Source organism: Macaca fascicularis, chromosome 6, assembly GCF_037993035.2.
Source record: "Macaca fascicularis isolate 582-1 chromosome 6, T2T-MFA8v1.1".
Lineage (NCBI taxonomy): Eukaryota > Metazoa > Chordata > Mammalia > Primates > Cercopithecidae > Macaca > Macaca fascicularis.
In genome coordinates, this window is record NC_088380.1 from 98,394,488 (window position 1) to 98,414,488 (window position 20,001).

General features: G+C 36.4%; 1 protein-coding gene across 15 annotated transcripts in view; it reads right to left on the reverse strand.

The window, feature by feature from the left end:
• Window positions 1-20,001, reverse strand: part of KIAA0825 (KIAA0825 ortholog) — a 473,576-nt gene that overhangs the window by 252,145 nt on the left and 201,430 nt on the right. For all 15 annotated transcript variants that reach the window (XM_073993835.1, XM_073993834.1, XM_073993826.1 and 12 more), the window contains one exon: window positions 7,735-7,959. In XM_073993835.1, the coding sequence (XP_073849936.1) occupies window positions 7,735-7,959 (225 nt within the window). The remainder of the gene's footprint in view (window positions 1-7,734; window positions 7,960-20,001) is intronic.

The following is a 20,001-nucleotide window of genomic DNA, read 5'->3' on the forward strand; positions in this document are numbered from 1 at the left end:
ATAGTTGTCAATAAATATTGGTTGAATGAATGAGTCAGTAAATTGTTTCCTGCTTACCTCTATCTCTCCTCTTTGCTTCTTTGTGTCCTATGCTATTTCCACTTTCTACTAACACCTCTTAGATGTAGATTTTTGCTGAGACGTCCTTAGCCTTTTGGCTGATGATTCTACATGTTCTCCCTTGTTTGGTGCAATTTCACATTTATAATCTTATTTAATGCAACAGCCTTAGGAGATTATTCAAATATGTGTTGGACCTAGTTTTTACACACTTATAAAGACTGTTCCAATTAATTTTTAAATGATTCTTAGGTTGTCATGAATTGCGGAGGAGTCACTAGATTAGACATATTTTCCAAGAAAAATGTATTAATTCTTCTTCTCTATATCAGGGTTTCTCAACTTCAGCACTATTGCCATTTTGGACTGGATGATCCTTTGTTGTGAAGAGCTGTTCTATGTTCTGTAGTGTGTTCAGCTGCATCTCTGGCCTCCACCCACTAGATGTCAGTAGCATCCCCCTCAGTGGTGACAACCAAAAATGTCCTCAGGCATTGCCAAATGGCCCCTGGGAACAAAACTGTCTGGTTGAGAACCACTCTTCTATATGATTCCAGAATCTTAAGTCTTGGCCTTTCTCCAGAACTGTAGTCCTGTAACTCCAGCTTTCTGTTAAGCATTTCACTTCTGTGTCCTCATCACTGTCAACTCAATATAACTAAAACCAAATTCATTGTCTTCCAAACTAGCTTGGCCCTTCTCCCTCCCACCCACCCTTTCCTCCTTTCTTCCTTCATTCCTTCCTCTCTCCCTCCCTCCCTTCTTCCTCACTACTCTCCTTCCTCACCTCCTCCCTCCCGTTCTTCCTTCCTGTTAAATATTCCTGTTGATCCTTCATACCTAATCAGTGATCAGCATTGATACATAGTTCTGCCCTTTTATCTCTGCCATCCAGTTTCTTATTGCTCGGGCCAGCTGAGGTTACTGACCTACCTCAAGCCCTTCTTCACACATGGTACCTTGACTATGGAAGTGTTCTCCTAACTCATCTCCCTTCTCCAGGCTATGTCCAGCCCTTCTCCTGCACTGTAAAACTGAATTCATCCCTATGAACTGTATTATCCAATTTCCCTGTGATAATTTTAGCTACTTACCACTGTTATAAGATCAGTCTCTTGGGCCTTGCTGTGAAAACACTCCACAGTCTAGCCTCAGCCTGTTTCTATGATCCTTCTCTTTAAGACCTTTAACATGCTTTATCCTCTTTGCTTTTAGGCTTCTGAGTACGTCATTACTCTCAATGGAATGCCCTCTGTCTTCAGGGTTCACAAATAATCTTCAACTCTTAGTTCAAAGTCCTCTCCCCTCTTGTGAATTTATTTGAATATATTCTATATATGACCATTTTGGTAATTAGGTCCATAATTGGCTATGTTATTTTTGTATTATCATCTATTTTATTTATATTATGTTATTTATATATTCATGAGTTGTCTTTACAGCTAGCCTATAAACTCCAGAGCACGGGAAACAAAGCTCTTAGCTCCTTGATTATCCCACAAAGCCAGACAGTGTTTTAATCCACTATGTACATAATGGAATTTGAACATTAAAACTGAATGAGAAGCCAAAAGAAAGTAGCTCTGAGTTCTTTGGTAAAACATTCTTTACTGTGTTTGCTGAACAAAAATAACAGAACAATGTGAACATTTTCTGAAGATATGTGTAACATTTAAAAAGTCACTCTGTTCCAAAAAAGTACAAAGCTCTTGGAAAATATGTCTAATCTAGTGACTCCTCTGCAATCCATGACAACTTAAGAATCATTTTAAAAATTAATTGGAGCAGTCTTTATAAGTTTGTAAAAACTAGGTCCAACACATATTTGAATAATCTCCTAAGGCTCTTGCATTAAATAAGATCATTAATGTGAAAGCACCTAGCTCAGCACCTGATCAAAATAGTTGCTCAATAAATGTGTTCTTTTTATTCAAATTAATGTGTTTAGGTGAGGCTTAAAATATAGATAAAGCAACTCTTCCTTAGTGTTCTTAAATTATTTGAAATGTCTCATTGTTCTTTATGTGTTTGTGTCTCGTAGTCCCTATTCTGCTGTCAGGTCTTTGACTTGAAAGATTGTATCTTGTATTCCCTCTGTCTTAAAGAGGGTTTGACTACAGATACTGAGCAAATATTTGACAAACTAAGTAGATATTAGGTAAAGATTACCGATTTTCTTCTTCACACCTACACTCCACTGATATTTTATAAACTCTGAGGACTACGGGTACCCAAATCCCCAGCTATTTCATTAACGCTTGAGGCAAATTTCAATCAGAACCTTTAGGCTAATGACAAATTAATAAATCCATTCTACCAATCTCTAGGGCTCTGAGTCTATGATGATGTCAACAACATACAGGGAAGGATCTTTTAAGACTGCTACATACTTGTCTTTCTGTCTTTATTTAAATAAGTTTAATTCTACCTAAGCTGTATATATGTAATATATTGTGTCATCCAATTTAAGAGCTGATAAATTATGAAGCAAATCTATGTCTTAGGATGAATGCAATATATGTTTATTGATGTATTTGTCATTTCTTCTTTTCTGTAAGGTACTACCGTAATAATATATTTGTGGTTGATAAAACATGCAAAAAGGAAATATACAATAAATGAGGTAAAGAAAATAATGTCAAAATTAGTTTTTTAAATTGTATTTATTAATGGTAAAAAAGATCAGTAACAATTTGTTGAATGAGGATAATGAACTTTTTTATTATTTTTTAAATCTGGGCTTAACACTTCACAATACAGAGGTCAAGTTCTAAATTCAGTTTGTTTCAAGATCAGGTTTTCATGGCTGTCATAGGTGAAAAAGCCACTACACGAACACATATAGATCAACATGAAACCAGTATATCCTTAGCTGTGCCCACAAAATCATGGCATTTATTTTTCAGTGTTAACTACCAAATAGGTGAAGGCTATTGTTGAAATTTGACTAATAAGTATCCATCATCTGTGATGTCAATTTGTTGTTTTTGCAAACAAATGGAAATTTATATATATATATATATATATATATATATATATATTTATACTTTAAGTTCTAGGGTACATGTGCACAATGTGCAGGTTTGTTACATATGTATACATGTGCCATGTTGGTGTGCTGCACCCATCAACTCGTCAGCACCCATCAACTCGTCATTTACATCAGGTATAACTCCCAATGCCATTCCTCCCCCGCCACCGCTCCCTATAATAGGCCCCGGTGTGTGATGTTCCCCTTCCCATGTCCAAGTGATCTCATTGTTCAATTCCCACCTATGAGTCAGAACATGTGGTGTTTGGTTTTCTGTTCTTGCGAAAGTTTGCTGAGAATGATGGTTGCCAGCTGCAGCCATGTCCCTACAAAGGACACGAACGCATCTTTTTTACGGCTGTGTAGTATTCCATGGTGTATATGTGCCACATTTTCTTTTTTTTTTTGAGACTGAGTCTGGCTCTGTCGCCCAGGCTGGAGTGCAGTGGCCGGATCTCAGCTCACTGCAAGCTCCACCTCCCGGGTTTACACCATTCTCCTGCCTCAGCCTCCGGAGTAGCTGGGACCACAGGCACCCGCCACCTCGCCCAGCTAGTTTTTTGTATTTTTTAGTAGAGACGGGGTTTCACCGTGTTAGCCAGGATGGTCTCGATCTCCTGACCTCGTGATCCACCCGTCTCGGCCTCCCAAAGTGCTGGGATTACAGGCTTGAGCCACCGCGCCCGGCCATGCCACATTTTCTTAATCCAGTTTGTCACTGATGGACATTTAGGTTGATTCCAAGTCTTTGCTATTGTGAATAGTGCTGCAACAAACATATGTGTGCATGTGTCGTTATAGCAGCATGTAATGCTGCTATACAGTAATGCTATGGCTGGGTCATATGGTATTTCTAGTTCTAGATCCTTGAAGAATCACCATACTGTTTTCCACAATGGTTGAACTAGTTTACAATCCCATCAACAGTGTAAAAGTGTTCCTATCTCTCCACATCCTCTCCAGCACCTGTTGTTTCCTGACTTTTTAATGATCGCCATTCTAACTGGTGGGAGATGGTATCTCATTGTGGTTTTGATTTGCATTTCTCTGATGGCCAATGATGAGAAAAGCATTCAAGAGTCACTGAAACTCTTCATTTGCAATATTTTATATCATGTTAGAAAATCCTATTTCTAAATTCTTAAGCAAAAAGAGATGATATTTTTGTAGATAACATTGGTTCTTATGAAACAAATAGGCCTGGTTTTTATACACTATACTAATGACTTCTTATAGCACTTTGTATATTTCTGCCATCAATTTCTTTCTCATTATGCTGTTTCTGCATGTGACCAATGGCATGGACACATTTTCCTAAATGCTGCTTGCTACTTCTGTTTCCTCTCTCTAGAATTCATTGTTTCCATTAAGACAATTACTCCAAAAGTTTTGCCATAAGGGATTATTTTCATTAAAAAAGCAATTTACTGTTGAGAAAATGTCTTCTCAGGTATATCTTTCATTTAATTTTTGTCAAAGAAACAAAACAAAACAACTAGTTATTTGTGTATTTGTTCTTTGAAACATAATGAAACAAATATCTAAAAGCAGAGCTGTGTCAGAACCATCCTAACTTCCATCCAACTCTCCAGTAAATCTACACTGTAATCTTTATTGTAATATTTATTTCTTTAAATCCTCAGTGTTTTTTAATGTCACAGTATTTGCTGATAAAGAAATAAAGAATGCATTTTAGTTTGTCACCATAGTGTTTTCCATGTTCTGTCATTTTTACTGTGTCAAGAAGGACAAATATTCCCTAAGATAATGACTATTTGTCTTTTAGTAAGTTAGATTTTTTTTAAAGACCTTTAAACATTTATAATTACTTAGACAAATTTTGTAAGAACCGTGATTATATATCACTAAATTAAAACATGGTTGAAAAAAATTACAGAAGTTTATCTTCATGTTTTGGATACTTGGTGTAGAAATCTTTTGTTTATCAAGATGACTCCAAACTAGCTAATATCTCAAGGCTCAATACTGGCTTAGGAGGGATTCACATCTAACAAAATATATGGGAAGCCACATTTCAAATCATTTCCCCACAATTTTTTTTTTATTTTTTTGGCCAAATGTGATCAAATCATCATTGTTTTGTAATATGGCTGTGAAGAGCTCATATTAAGAATAGAAACAAGTGGGAGCTTTTTCACTTTGTCATTGTTTGCTCTTGATTGCATTTCCAGCACTAGTTTTAAACTGCAGTTCACTTACTGGTTTATAGGAATATGTTAAAGTCACTTGTATGTATTATGAGGATTAATTTTGTTACAACCAGAGTCCGTAATACAAAGGACAACTCTAATTCATTACCGTATGCTGAAAGCTAAAGGAGGAATAAGGTCACCCTGCCCATGGCCTCTCCCCAAGAGCATGGCAACCCTGCTCTTCCCTCAAGCTTCCTCACATATTTTTATTATTATTATTATTATACTTTAAGTTCTAGGGTACATGCATACAACGTGCAGGTTTGTTACATATGTATACTTGTGCCATGTTGGTGTGCTGCACCCATCAACTCGTCAGCACCCATCAACTCATCATTTACATCAGGTATAACTCCCAATGCCATCCCTCCCCCCTCCCCCCTCCCCATAATAGGCCCCGGTGTGTGATGTTCCCCCTCCCGAGTCCAAGTGATCTCATTGTTCAATTCCCACCTATGAGTGAGAACATGCGGTGTTTGTCCTCAACACCCACTGGCTCACCCACAGACCAAGAAAGGTCTCCAGTGACAATCCCAAGTGATATTTTAGTGAAGTTTAATTTCTTTCTCTCTTCTCATACACCAAAAAAACTGTACATCTCTTATTTGTACCCATTTTGAAACAGTTATACTAGTCTTCTGGCACCAAGAGGAGATACTGCACTTAGGTTTATCTCTGATCTGAAACACAGTGCCTGGTATATAGTAGTCTCTCACTTAGTAAATTTCTACTGAATGAATAATGAAATCAATAAATAACTTAACGTCCAGCATGTACACATTCTCTATCTTATATTCTGTAGTGAAAATAAAATTTAAGAAGTACAAATCTAAAAGTCCCTGTAGCATTTCAGAGGGCAGTAAAGAAGAACAATGGCATTCTCCTATTGTCACATCCTGTTAGAATGCAAAAAATGGTTTGTAAAGTCACTTTCTTTTATATATACATGGGATCTGACTTTCCTTCATGGTTGTCTTTGTGTTGTACTTTTACTCGGAATGAGCATTTTATGAAAAATGTTATTTAGTAAGGAAAACTTTAACAACTGGTATCTATAAGTAAGCATTTTTTGGAATAAGAGGCTCTTTGCAATGGTATGGAGGAATTCCAAAGTGCTTAGAAAAAGCAAAATTGTTCATGAATAGAACAACTCGAAAACCACAAGCAAAATAGTGCTACTCATATGGCATGATATGTTAACTATAAATCATGCCTACTGAATTGGTCAAAATGTATGAAATATCCAAAAGCTAGAACAAAGGAGAGATGGCAACAACTCTTAGAAAAGAAAGAACTTAAGTAATGAAAAGGTGACATTTTCCAATTTCAATTAAATGGCTTTACTAGATTCAAAGGGAGTTTAATAGGGCTTGGACAGAATTAAAGCATTACTATGAAAGGTCACAGATAGATAATTGATTTGAGTTTGTAATATAAGGTCACATTATTTAGGATCTCCATGGAGAAGAATGAAAGAAAGGCTAGTCCCTTCAATTGACTTTAGTGAGTTCAGCTGGAGTATTTTATTGTTGAAAGTTTCCTTAGAGAAAAAATATTTTCACTAACTCTAAGGAAACTTTCCCTAGTTTCCTAGTTTTCTAGTTTCTCTAGAAAAACTGGAGAAAGTTTCCTTAGAGTTAGTGAAAATATTCTTCTTAAAGGATGAATATGAAAGAAAAAAGTTTTATTTTAAATAATCAAAAGAAGATTCACGAATACAGGTACGTAATATACATACGAAGAAATCTTGTGAAATTCTGCAAAAGTGGAAAGATCTAGATAGGGAGAAACTATTTAAGAAGAGAGGACTTGACTAATAAAATAAATGAATAATGTAGGTAACTGATGGTTCTTAAGTACACTTGGTGGATGCGCTGTTCTGAATAGGAACAATGCACTCAATTTAGAACCAGAAGCACTGGGGGAAAAATACCCTGTCAGAAAAATACATGTACTTACCAAACTGGGTGCTATTTTTGACCTAAAAGCTACATATGTAGGTGTTTTAACAGGAGAAAAGAAGGTAATAATTAGTGTTTGCAGAGAAAAAACTTAAAGGAAAAAATAACTAAATGGAATATCAAAGCAATCTTCTCTAGAGTATGGATTTTAAGTTACTCAACAAATTTTAAGAAAATTAGTCAAAATCATGTGACTAATCTGTGAGTATTAGCCTGAACACAAAACATCACAGAAAATCCTGAACTGGTAATTAAATAAAGAAGATAACCATTTGAATAATTTTCCATTCTAGTTTCCTTGATCATGTGACTCATAGTAAAAATAAAAATAAGGGTCCCAAATATGCTTAATAGAAAGAAGATTAATATAGTACATAATTCTTACAACTTTTAGGATTTTACTTGATTGCATATCCTAGAAAATTGCTTCTTCAGGTGTATTTTCTTAAAGAGAAACAAATATACTTACTTTTGCTTGATTCTTTCCTTTTAGTTTCTTTTGGACTATAATTCCATTCTTTTGGCATGCTCTCAAGCAAACAATCAGGAACAATGTGCTTGTTTAGGTTTGTCTCACAGTTTCTCCTAGAGCTCATCACAGATACTATCTGCTGTACAGTGTCCTTGACGGCATCGGTCAGTGCCAGTCTCAAGCATCGAATGACCTCTAGCTCATACTCCACGCACGTTGAGACTTTAAAATCAGATGGCATATTATGGTTAGCAGAACCTAGCAAATCATTTGTACCTTGCTCAACTAGAATTCAGTTTCATAATAATCTAGTTTAAAGCTATAGGAAAGGAGAGCTGCTTTTAACCAAGAAATCATATGATTGATAACCACTCCATAAAACATTTTTTAAAAAATATTCTTCTTGTTTGTAATAAAAGGAATGGCAATTAAGATAACAGTACATAATATTTACTGGTACTCTTGGACTCTTCTGGTGAGAACATAAATTGTATGACCTTCCCTGATGACAACTTGGCTGACAATAATGTCAAAGCTTCAACATTTTACTTATCAGTTGACTCACATATTCCTTTCTGTAGGACTTTTCCTAAGAAATTTATTATAAATATGCAAAGGATATAGAAAAAATTAAAATCAATCAAAATATTCAATAATAGGTGATTTGTTTAATTAGCTCTGGTATTTCTGTCTATACAATAAAGCCAAATATTGTGTAGTAAAAATAAAGTAGGTTAGAAAAGAGTATGATATTCTATTTTTATTAAAAATATATATCTCCACACATATATAAAATAATTAAAAGATGTACTCTATAATGCTAATGGTGATTATCAATGATGGATGGAATTTCAGGTATATATTTTTCTTCCTTTTTTCTTCTTTCCTTTCTTCCTTCTTTCTTTACAAATGGTCAATCAATTCAGTGTTAGAATCTTACCAAGAGTTTTCTTATCAGCAAAATGTTAGAGAAGTCCCTAGATTGCCAAGGCACATAGCATAGGAAGAATAGAGTAATAGCCCTAAAACCCAGCTGCTAAAAACCCAAAATACTAATTCTTCACTATCAACATAAATGAGAGAAAAAAGGGAAAGGATTATTTAAAATGACAATAATTTTTATTAATGATTTTTATTATTGTAGTTTATTTCCACTTTTTATGTTAAATTAACAAATGAAAACAAAGAAACATAAAATTCAGGTTAGAATCATATAACTTAAAGAATACCTGCTTCATTATCTAATTAATTTTCAAGTGTTTCAAATCACCATTAAAAATATAGACACTTTAGGAGGGGCCTCGGTGTCCTCCTTTATAAAATGGTGAGGGGAGAGGGCGACAAGGGCTAGACAAGATGATATTTATGGTCTTTGTCAGTTTTCACCTTCCATGACTCTATTTAAGACTCCTAAGAAGAAAATAACAAATACATCACAGCTGAGCACACACAAAGTTGAAAAGAACTGTGACTCTACTTCCTTTTACAACACAGTAATCAGGAGGCCTTAGAAAGGGCTGAATGAGGGTCCTAAATTGAGAATGTGCTTGAGGCCATGAGCAGCAATCCTAAGAATGATTTAAACCAGTTTTTGTATGTTCACTAAGCTACCAATTGCTTACCAATTTTTATCAGTATAATCTTTTATATTTTGGTAATAACAGATGTGGCAAGATTTCCAAAAAGAAACTTCATTACTTTTATGTTAAAATTTCTATAATTTAGAAGAATCAGAACAAAGGTAATTTAGTGAGAGTTTTTCAGGCTACTGTTAAGAAAGATGTTATATGCAATAAAGAATAACCTAATGTGGTTTTATAAAAGCAATGGAAATTACATCTGAATATGTTTCTAAGTAAAAAGGTTTGGTTTAAATAATTATTCTATTAATATATTTACCAACCAGAAGTCATTGGAAATGTCTCCAGATAAATTATAAGTAACTGGGGAGTCAAAAGTAACAAAACATCATTGAAAATCTTCTGCAAATACATTAGCATACTTTCCTGCTTTAGAAAATTAGTTTCTTTGATGCTTCATAACTTCAGGTGGAACATCTAAATTTAGAAATGTAAAAATTTAGACAAGCTCCGGTCTGATTTTCTCACTTTTTGAAAATAAGGACACTGATAAACCAGATAGGAAGTGATAGACCAGACAGTAAGTAGCAAGGCAAGGATGTATTCTCTAGTTAGCCAGTTCAAGCAGTGGTATACACAGGACTAGACGGGATGGCTTGGAGCAATCCACAATCTCTAAGTACATGCCATACCCAGCCACTCCTAATAAATGTAGCATCTAAGTCAGCAGCCAAGCTTCTGACTCCCTTTTCTACTTTTACTGCGGTAATTTATTTATTTATTTATTTATTTATTTATTTATTTGAGATAGAGTCTAGCTCTGTCAACAGGCTGGAGTTCAGTGGCAAATCTTGGCTCACTGCAACCTCTGCCTCCCGGGTTCAGGTGATTTTCCTGCCTCAGCCTCCTGAGTAGCTGGGATTACAGGCATGCGCCGCCACACCTGGCTAATTTTTGTATTTTTGGTAGAGATGGGGTTTCACCTTGTTGGCCAGATGGTCTCAATCACCTGACCTTGTGATCCCCACACCTGGGCCTCCCAAAGTGCTGGGATTACAGGTGTGAGCCACTGCGCCTGGCCTACCGCTGTATTTAAACAGTCCTCTACAAAACTGCTGGGGCGCTTTAACCTGCCCTATTCTTATCTGAGACCAGTCCTCCATCTTCTGTAATTACTCTGCAATGCCCTAGAATTAGAGAAAATTTTACATATATCTAGAATTGTCCACAGTCTATTTAGTAATATGTGAATTCCCCAGTATCTCTGGCTTTAGATCCAAATTTCTTAAAATTTTAGAATTAGAAAGCCATTAATTTTAATGACGGCATTGGCCTCCTCAGGCGTGATTTAAAAATAGACAAGTGTGGAGAAGCACTTCCAGAATGATAGTGTGAAGACCTGGGAAAGTCTGCACCTCCATTAAAGCTATCAGAACACTGGCGAAAATTGTGAAAATCAACTTTTGAGAACTCTGGAAATTAACCACAGGCTTGCAACAATCCAAGGAGTATTTATTCAAGAAAATCAGCTGAATCTTGGTAAAAACAATGAGCTTTGTGGCATTTTAACCTGCTCTATTCCCAGCTCCCATTTCTCAGCAAGTTCTTCTTGAACTACTATGGCCTTGAAAACGAGCAGCCTTGAAGCCATGGTAGTTATAAAAGCCTAGCAGCCACTGGAAGAGGCAGAATGTGATTTGACCTATCCACAACGTCCCAGTCTCCCAGATTGTCACTATTTGTCTTGTCCGGAATCTCCCTGGAAGAGCGCTGTCCACAATGCATATCCTTATTCAAACTAACTCAGTGACTGAAAATGTCCTATCCCCAGGATATTTCATCAAAACAGTCAGCAGCAATGGTTTAACTCTGTGGCTGCCTGAGGTAGTAATACTGGTTGTGGCAAACAAGAAGCTAATAAAAAAAGGAAAAGAAAAACTGAGAAATGAAATGTACATGTATATAGTGGGGAGAAATTTTGAATATCTCTGTCACACTCCTGGGGATCAAGAAAGACACAGACATGTACAGGACTGTGCACATACCCAAGAAAGCCCTGAGAAAGCCCTAATCTCTCACCTCTGACTAATCTGGATGCTCTGTGCAAGCAGGGTGTAAAGACTAACGAAGAGTTGCAAACTATGTGTGTGTTGGGACATGCTTTCAATTCTCTGGCAGTTTACAACAATTCTACTCCTAGGTATATATCCAAAAGATTTTTTGAACATTCACACAAAAACTTGTACACTATGTTCATACCAGCATTATTAATAACAGCCAAAAAGTGGAAACAACACAAATTCCCATCAACTGATGAATCAATAAGCAAAATGTATATTTTCATATAATGGATTATTATTCAACAATAAAAAGAAATGGAGTTCTGATGCATGCTACAACATGGATTAACCTTGAAAATATTATACTAAGTGAAAGAAACCAGACACAAAATGCACATACTGTGTGATTCCATTTATACAGAACATCCAGAAAAGGCAAACTATAGAGACAGAAAGTAGATTAGTGGTTGTCAGGAACTGGGGAGGAACTGTTAATGGGTACAGGGTTTCTTTTTGAGGTGATTAAAATGGTCTAAAATTAAATGGTGCTGATGGCTGCACAGTTCTGTAAATCTACTAAAAACCACTGAACTGTGATATGTTTACACTTTAAAAGGGTGAAATTTATGGTATATAAATTATATCTCAATACATTTGCTATAAAAATGCAATTGCCTCTAAAAGGACACACACAAACATTTGTCATTGATATCATAATATGATTTAATTAGAGCAGGGGTCAGAAGACTTTTTCTGTAAGTAGCCACATAATAAATATTTTAAGCTGTAAGACAGATGATCTTTGTTGCAACTAGTCATCTTTACTGTGGAAGCACAAAGGTATCCACAAATAATACGTAAGTAAATAAACATGGCAATTTCCAATAAAATTTTATTAAAATGGTGGGTTGGATTTGCTCCAAAGGCAATGGTTTACCAACTTCTAGTTTTAACATAAACATGGCAATTTCCAATAAAACTTTATTAAAATGGTGGGTTGGATTTGGTCCAAAGGCAATGGTTTGCCAACTTCTAGGTTTTCCTTTGGTACTAGATGGGAACAGGACACCAAGAGCTTTTGATAGTAAGAAGAAAGGGAGAGATAATTTTGGAGTATAAATTCCAGCGGGGAAAAGGCAGGACTGGGTGGGATGTCCAACACAGAGTTTTTGTTTAATCAGAGTGAATCTTTTTTTAAATTTTATTTTATTTTATTTATTTTTGAGACAGAGTCTCTCTCTTGTTACTCAGGCTGGAGTGCAACAGTGCAATCTTGGCTCACTGCAACTTCTGCCTCCTGGGTTCAAGCAATTCTCCTGCCTCAGCCTCCCAAGTAGCTGGGATTACAGGCACCCACCACCACACCCATTTTTTTTTTTTTTTTTTTGAGACGGAGTCTCGCTCTGTTGCCCAGGCTGGAGTGCAGTGGTGCAATCTCGGCTCACTGCAAGCTCCACCTCCCAGGTTCATGCCATTCTCCTGCCTCAGCCTCCCGAGTAGCTGGGACTTCAAGCACCCACCACCATGCCTGGCTAATTTTTTGTATATTTAGTAGAGACAGGGTTTCACCTTGTTAGCCAGGATGGCCTCAATCCCCTGACCTCGTGATCCGCCCACCTCGGCCTCCCAAAGTGCTGGGATTACAGGTGTGAGCCACTGTGCCTGGCCACCCAGCTAATTTGTGTGTGTGTGTGTGTGTGTGTGTGTGTGTGTGTGTGTCTGTGTGTGTGTATTTTTAGTAGAGATGGGGTTTCACCATGTTGGCCAGACTGGTCTTGAACTCCTGACCTCAGGTGATCTGCCCGTCTCGGCCTCCCAAAGTGTTGGGATTACAGGCGTGAGCCACCACGCCCGGCCCAGAGTGAATCTTGTGCTGGGAAAGAACTAGAGGAAGAAAAGAGGCACAAACAGGAATTCAATGTAAAACATTTTTCACCATAGAGCACTGCATTAATGTATAGAAGAAGAGAAGAATGTACACTATGAAAATACCTTAAAACTATTTTAAAAATCAATTTCTGGTGTGAATTTTTCTTGTAATTTGTTAATTTCTTTTTAAAGCACAATTGCACAAAATAATTATGAATGGCTAAGATAATTTGGTTACTTAGCATAGCAAATATCATATAACATGTTCAATTGTTCCTGAAAGTAGCTATATAGCAAATAAGTTATTCTCAAATGAACTAGATTCATGGTATGAATGTATTAGTGGCCAAGGAAATGATATTATGAATTAAGTGAAAAATAGTACACTGAGAGTCCTTCATTTTTAGGGATGTTATTTAGGAAATCAGTGTTTTCAGTCAATAGTCAGCTGATAAAGCCAGTTCCAAATATTTTATTATGTGTCTAGTGGGCTTGCTACCTGAGATAATCATAACTTATTTTTAAAAATGATTATAACTTTGAAGAAGAACTTTTATTTTAGTCATGATAAAATAACTGGTCCCAGACTCACCTTCCTGCTATGAAAGCTAGAAAACAGGGAAATATATGCAAAATAACTATTTTCATATATTAGACAACAGGAAACACTGTCATTGCCTTTAAAAGAAAACAAATTAAAGTCTGAATGTACTTTCAGGATCCCAGTTCAAGGAGCAGAAAGTCAAGCAAACCATTAAAGTCTCACTGAGATGAAGAGACACAGGAGGATGAGGCAGCTGGAATTTTCTGAGAAAAGTACCAAAGGGATGGATCTACATAGGGAAAGAGCTCCAGAAATCTGCATAAGGTTCCCTTCCAGTCTTACACAGAATACTAGGCTGGCAGTGGGAAGGTTGACTCCAAGAAGCCAAGCGAAAAACAACTACTGGGAAACTGTTAGGTGAACAATCCTCAGAGTTCATACAAGATTGGCAAAGTCTTGAGTTCAGACCAGAGTGGCAAGATGTCACTGCATATCTGACACTCAAAGGACACCCAAAAAGGAAATGTTTTAGCAAATGGGCTAAACCAGGCCTAGAATAAAGACTACTTTAGATCTGCCCTAATAAACCTTGAAAACAACTAACTCTCAAGATGATCAAGGTGATACACAAGTAACACAATACAACAAAATCTGTAATGGAAGAAAACAAAATCTAGAGACTCAACAACATAATACTGATAATGTCTGGCATTCAATAAAAAATTACCAGGCATGGAAAAAAATATGATCCATAATCAAGAGAAGACTAAGTCAATAGAAATATATCCATAAATGAAAGAGATGATGGAATGAGCAAACAAGGTTTTAAAACAGACATCATGTATGTATAAGAATATTTAAATGAGAAGGTGTATACAAAATATAAAAAGAAACTGTATAGACTTGCTAGAAGTTGAAGAAACCTGGAATAAAAATTCACCATATAGTCTTAATAGTACTTCAGACACTGCAGAAAAAAAAAAAAAAATCACCAAACTTGAAGATACAATAAAAAGTAACCAAACAAAAGAACAGAGACAAAGAAGGTTAAAAAACAAAAATAATACAAAAAAACAAGGAAGAAGAATACAGCGTCAGTGACCTGTGGGGCAATGCCAAGAGGTGTAACATACACGAAATGGAGTCCCAGAAAAAGTGGGAGGGAGTGAAGTGGGGCTGGCAAAAGACAAAATGTTCCAAGAAAGAATGGCTGAAAAGTTTTCAAATTGGATAAAAATCAAACATCTCAGGTTCAGGCAGCTCAGTAAACCCTAGGCAGAAAAAATACAAAGAAAAGAAAAACAAGGCACATCATAATTAAATTGCTGAAAAGCAGTGACAAAGAGAAAAGTCCTTATCAACTATAAAAGAAGACATATTACGTAAAAGGAAACAGATACTGCAAATATTTCCACTGATTTATTGTCAGAAATAATGCAAGCCAGAAGATAATAAGATGAACACCTTTACAGTGCTAAAGGAAAAATGAAAAAGAACAACAACAAAAAAAATCTGAACCTAGAATTCCATATCTACTGAAAAATATTTCAAACATGAAGGCAAAATGCTTTTTGTCATGCAATCAAAAGCTAAAATAAATTAATGCCAGATTTGTAATACAAGAAATGTTAAAGGAAGTACTTCAGGTAGAACGAAAATGATACCTATTGGAAACTCTGATCTACACAAAGAAAGGTATGGAAATGATAAATATGTGGACAAATATAAAATACTTTTTCCCATTTTTAATTTCTTTAAAATATAATATTTGGAGCAAAAATAAAACAATAAATTGTAGGGTTTATAATATTTGTAGAAATAAAATGTACAACAACAATAGAATAATGGATAGGGAGGAAGTAAATGGAAATATAGCATTATAATGTTCTTATATTAGATGCAAAGTAGTATAATGTTATTAAAAAGTAAACTCTGATGGGTTAAAGATACATATTGTAAACCCTGTAGCAATTACTAAAGTAAATAAAGAAGCCATTAGAAAAGGTAATACGGAATACTGACAAATACTCAACTAATCCAAACGAGGGCCAAAATAGAGGGAAAATGAAGATTAGATAGAACAACAAATAGAAAGCAAGCAACAATATAAACCTATAGTGCCAAGTATCAAAATAGAGAGTCCAGAAATAGATTCATCTGTTTGATGACTTGGTCAATTTATTTCTGACAAAAGCATTGAAGTAATCCAATTTATAAAGAATAGCCTTTCTAAAAAACGGTTCTGGAAAAATTATATAGTCATATGGAAAAATAAGAACCTCAACACTTATCTCACTATACACAAAAATCCATCATAGAACTAAACATAACTAAAACTATAAAATTGCCAAAAGAAATCATAGGAGAAATATTAGTAAAATTTAGACAATCCAATTGTTCTTAGGACACAAAAAGCACTACGATTAAAATAACTGATAAAGTGGGCCAGGCGCGGTGGCTTACTCCTGTAATCCCAGCACTTTGGGAGGCTGAGCAGGCAGATCATGAATTCAGGAGTTCGAGACCAGCCTGGCCAACATAGTGAAACCCTGTCTCTACTAAAAATACAAAAATTAGCCAGGCGTGGTGGCACGCGCCTGTAGTCCCAGCTACTTGGGAGGCTGAGGCAGTAGAATCACTTGAACCTGGGAGGTGGAGGCTGCAGCAAGCCGAGATCGCCCTACTGCACACCCAGCCCAGGCAGCAGTATGAGACTTCATCTCAAAAAAAAAAAAAAAAACAAAAAAAACCCAATAAACTGGACTCATCAGAATTATAAACCTCACTCCATCAAAAGACCTTGTTAACAAAATGAAAAAGTAAGCCATAGACAGGGAGGAAATTTTATCAATATATGTATAAAACAAAGAATTTATGTGCAACATATATATAAAGAACCCTTTACAACTCAGTAAGACAACCAATTAATAAATTGGACAAAAGTTTTGAATAGGTATTTTACAAAATAATATTTTCAAATGATCACTAAGAACATGAAGAGGTGTTCAATGTCATTATTCATGAAGGAAATGTAAATTGAAGCTTCATGAGATAATACTACCTACGCCTTAGAATAACCAAAATCAAAAAGACAATCTCAAGTGTTGGCAAGAATATGGAGCAAACAAAATTTTCATACGTTATTGGCCAAAATGTAAAAAGATATGACTACTTTGTGAAACAGTTTAGTATTTTTTTTTCTTTCTTTCTTTCTTTTTTTTTTTTTGAGATGGAGTCTCACTCTGTTGCCAGGCTGGAATGCAGTGGCGCAATCTCGGCTCACTGCAACCTCCACCTCCTGGGTTCAAGTGCTTCTCATGCCTCAGGCTCCCGAGTAGCTGGGATTACAGGCACGCACCACCACAGACAGCTAATTTTTGTATTTTTAGTAGAGACGGGGTTTCACCACGTTGGCCAGGATGGTCTCGATTTCCTGACCTGGTGATCCACCCACCTCGGCCTCCCAAAGTGCTGGGATTACAGGTGTGAGTCACCACACCTGGCCAGTAGTTTCTTTGAAGTTAAAAATGTACTTATCACATCACCTAGCATTTCCACTTCTAAGTACTTACTGAAGAGAAATGAAAGCATACATAGCTGACCCTTGAACAACATGAGTTTGAACTGCACAGGTTGACTTACATGCAGACTTTTTTCAATCAAATGCGGATTGAAAATACAATATTTGCAGGATGCAAAACCTGCATATACGCAGGTTCTGTCGGGCTGACTGCAGGACTTGAGTATATGTTGAGTATATGGATTTTTTTTTTGAGACAAAATTTCGCTCTTGTTGCCCAGGCTGGAGTACAATGGCATCTCAGCTCACTGCAAACTCTGCCTCTCAGGTTCAAGTGATTCTCCTGCCTCAGCCTCCTGAGTAGCTGGGATTACAGGCACATGCCACCAAGCCCAACTAATTTTGTATTTTTAGTAGAAACAGGGTTTCTCCATGTTGGTCAGGCTGGTCTCAAACTCTTGACCTCAGATGATCCACCCACCTCGGCCTCCCAAAGTGCTGGTATTACAGGCATGAGCCACCACACTTGGCTGAGTATATGGATTTTTTAATAAGGGGAATGGTTCCTGGAATAAATTCCTCACATATACTGAGGGATATCTGTAGTCACACAAAGACATACAGTAGTATTCATAGCAGCTTTATTCATCGTAGCCAAAAACTAGAAATAATCAAAATGTCCATCCAACTGGCAAGTGTATTAAAAAAGTACTACTCAGTGAAATACTGCTCAGCAATGAGCAGAAATAAACTAATGATAAAGCATAATATAAAATTCTCAAAAACATTAAGCTGAGCAAAAGAAGCTAGACACAAAAGAATACATAGATTTCTATTTATATGAGATTCTAGAATATCAAAAGTAAACTATCATGACAAAAAGCGGGTCAGTGTCTTCCTGGTGCTGAGACTTGAAAGGAGAATGGATGGCAAAGGGGGAATGAAAGAACCTTTGGAGATGACAGAAAATGTTCCATATCTTTATCGTTGTGGCTGTCACACAGATTTATACATTGGTCAAACTTACTGAACTCTTCACTTGAAATGAGTGAATTTTATTGTATTCAATCAACAAAATATTTTAAAACATTTTTTTTTCTTTTTTAATTTATTTATTATTATTATACTTTAAGTTGTAGGGTACATGTGCATAACGTGCAGGTTTGTTACATATGTATACTTGTGCCATGTTGGTGTGCTGCACCCATCAACTCGTCATTTACATCAGGTATAACTCCCAATGTAATCCCTCCCCCCTCCCCCCTCCCCATGATAGGCCCCGGTGTGTGATGTTCCCCTTCCTGAGTCCAAGTGATCTCATTGTTCAGTTCCCACCTATGAGTGAGAACATGCGGTGTTTGGTTTTCTGTTCTTGTGATAGTTTGCTAAGAATGATGGTTTCGGATAGGAAGAATCAATATCGTGAAAATGGCCATACTGCCCAAGGTAATTTATAGATTCAATGCCATCCCCATCAAGCCACCAATGAGTTTCTTCACAGAATTGGAAAAAACTGCTTTAAAGTTCATATGGAACCAAAAAGGAGCCCGCATCTCCAAGACAATCCTAAGTCAAAAGAACAAAGCTGGAGGCATCACGCTACCTGACTTCAAACTATACTACAAGGCTACAGTAACCAAAACAGCATGGTACTGGTACCAAAACAGAGATATAGACCAATGGAACAGAACAGAGTCCTCAGAAATAATACCACACATCTACAGCCATCTGATCTTTGACAAACCTGAGAGAAACAAGAAATGGGGAAAGGATTCCCTATTTAATAAATGGTGCTGGGAAAATTGGCTAGCCATAAGTAGAAAGCTGAAACTGGATCCTTTCCTTACTCCTTATACGAAAATTAATTCAAGATGGATTAGAGACTTAAATGTTAGACCTAATACCATAAAAATCCTAGAGGAAAACCTAGGTAGTACCATTCAGGACATAGGCATGGGCAAAGACTTCATGTCTAAAACACCAAAAGCAACAGCAGCAAAAGCCAAAATTGACAAATGGGATCTCATTAAACTAAAGAGCTTCTGCACAGCAAAAGAAACTACCATCAGAGTGAACAGGCAACCTACAGAATGGGAGAAAATTTTTGCAATCTACTCATCTGACAAAGGGCTAATATCCAGAAGCTACAAAGAACTCAAACAAATTTACAAGAAAAAAACAAACAACCCCATCAAAAAGTGGGCAAAGGATATGAACAGACATTTCTCAAAAGAAGACATTCATACAGCCAACAGGCACATGAAAAAATGCTCATCATCACTGGCCATCAGAGAAATGCTAATCAAAACCACAATGAGATACCATCTCACACCAGTTAGAATGGCGATCATTAAAAAGTCAGGAAACAACAGGTGCTGGAGAGGATGTGGAGAAATAGGAACACTTTTACACTGTTGGTGGGATTGTAAACTAGTTCAACCATTATGGAAAACAGTATGGCGATTCCTCAAGGATCTAGAACTAGATGTACCATATGACCCAGCCATCCCATTACTGGGTATATACCCAAAGGATTATAAATCATGCTGCTATAAAGACACATGCACACGTATGTTTATTGCAGCACTATTCACAATAGCAAAGACTTGGAATCAACCCAAATGTCCATCAGTGACAGACTGGATTAAGAAAATGTGGCACATATATACCATGGAATACTATGCAGCCATA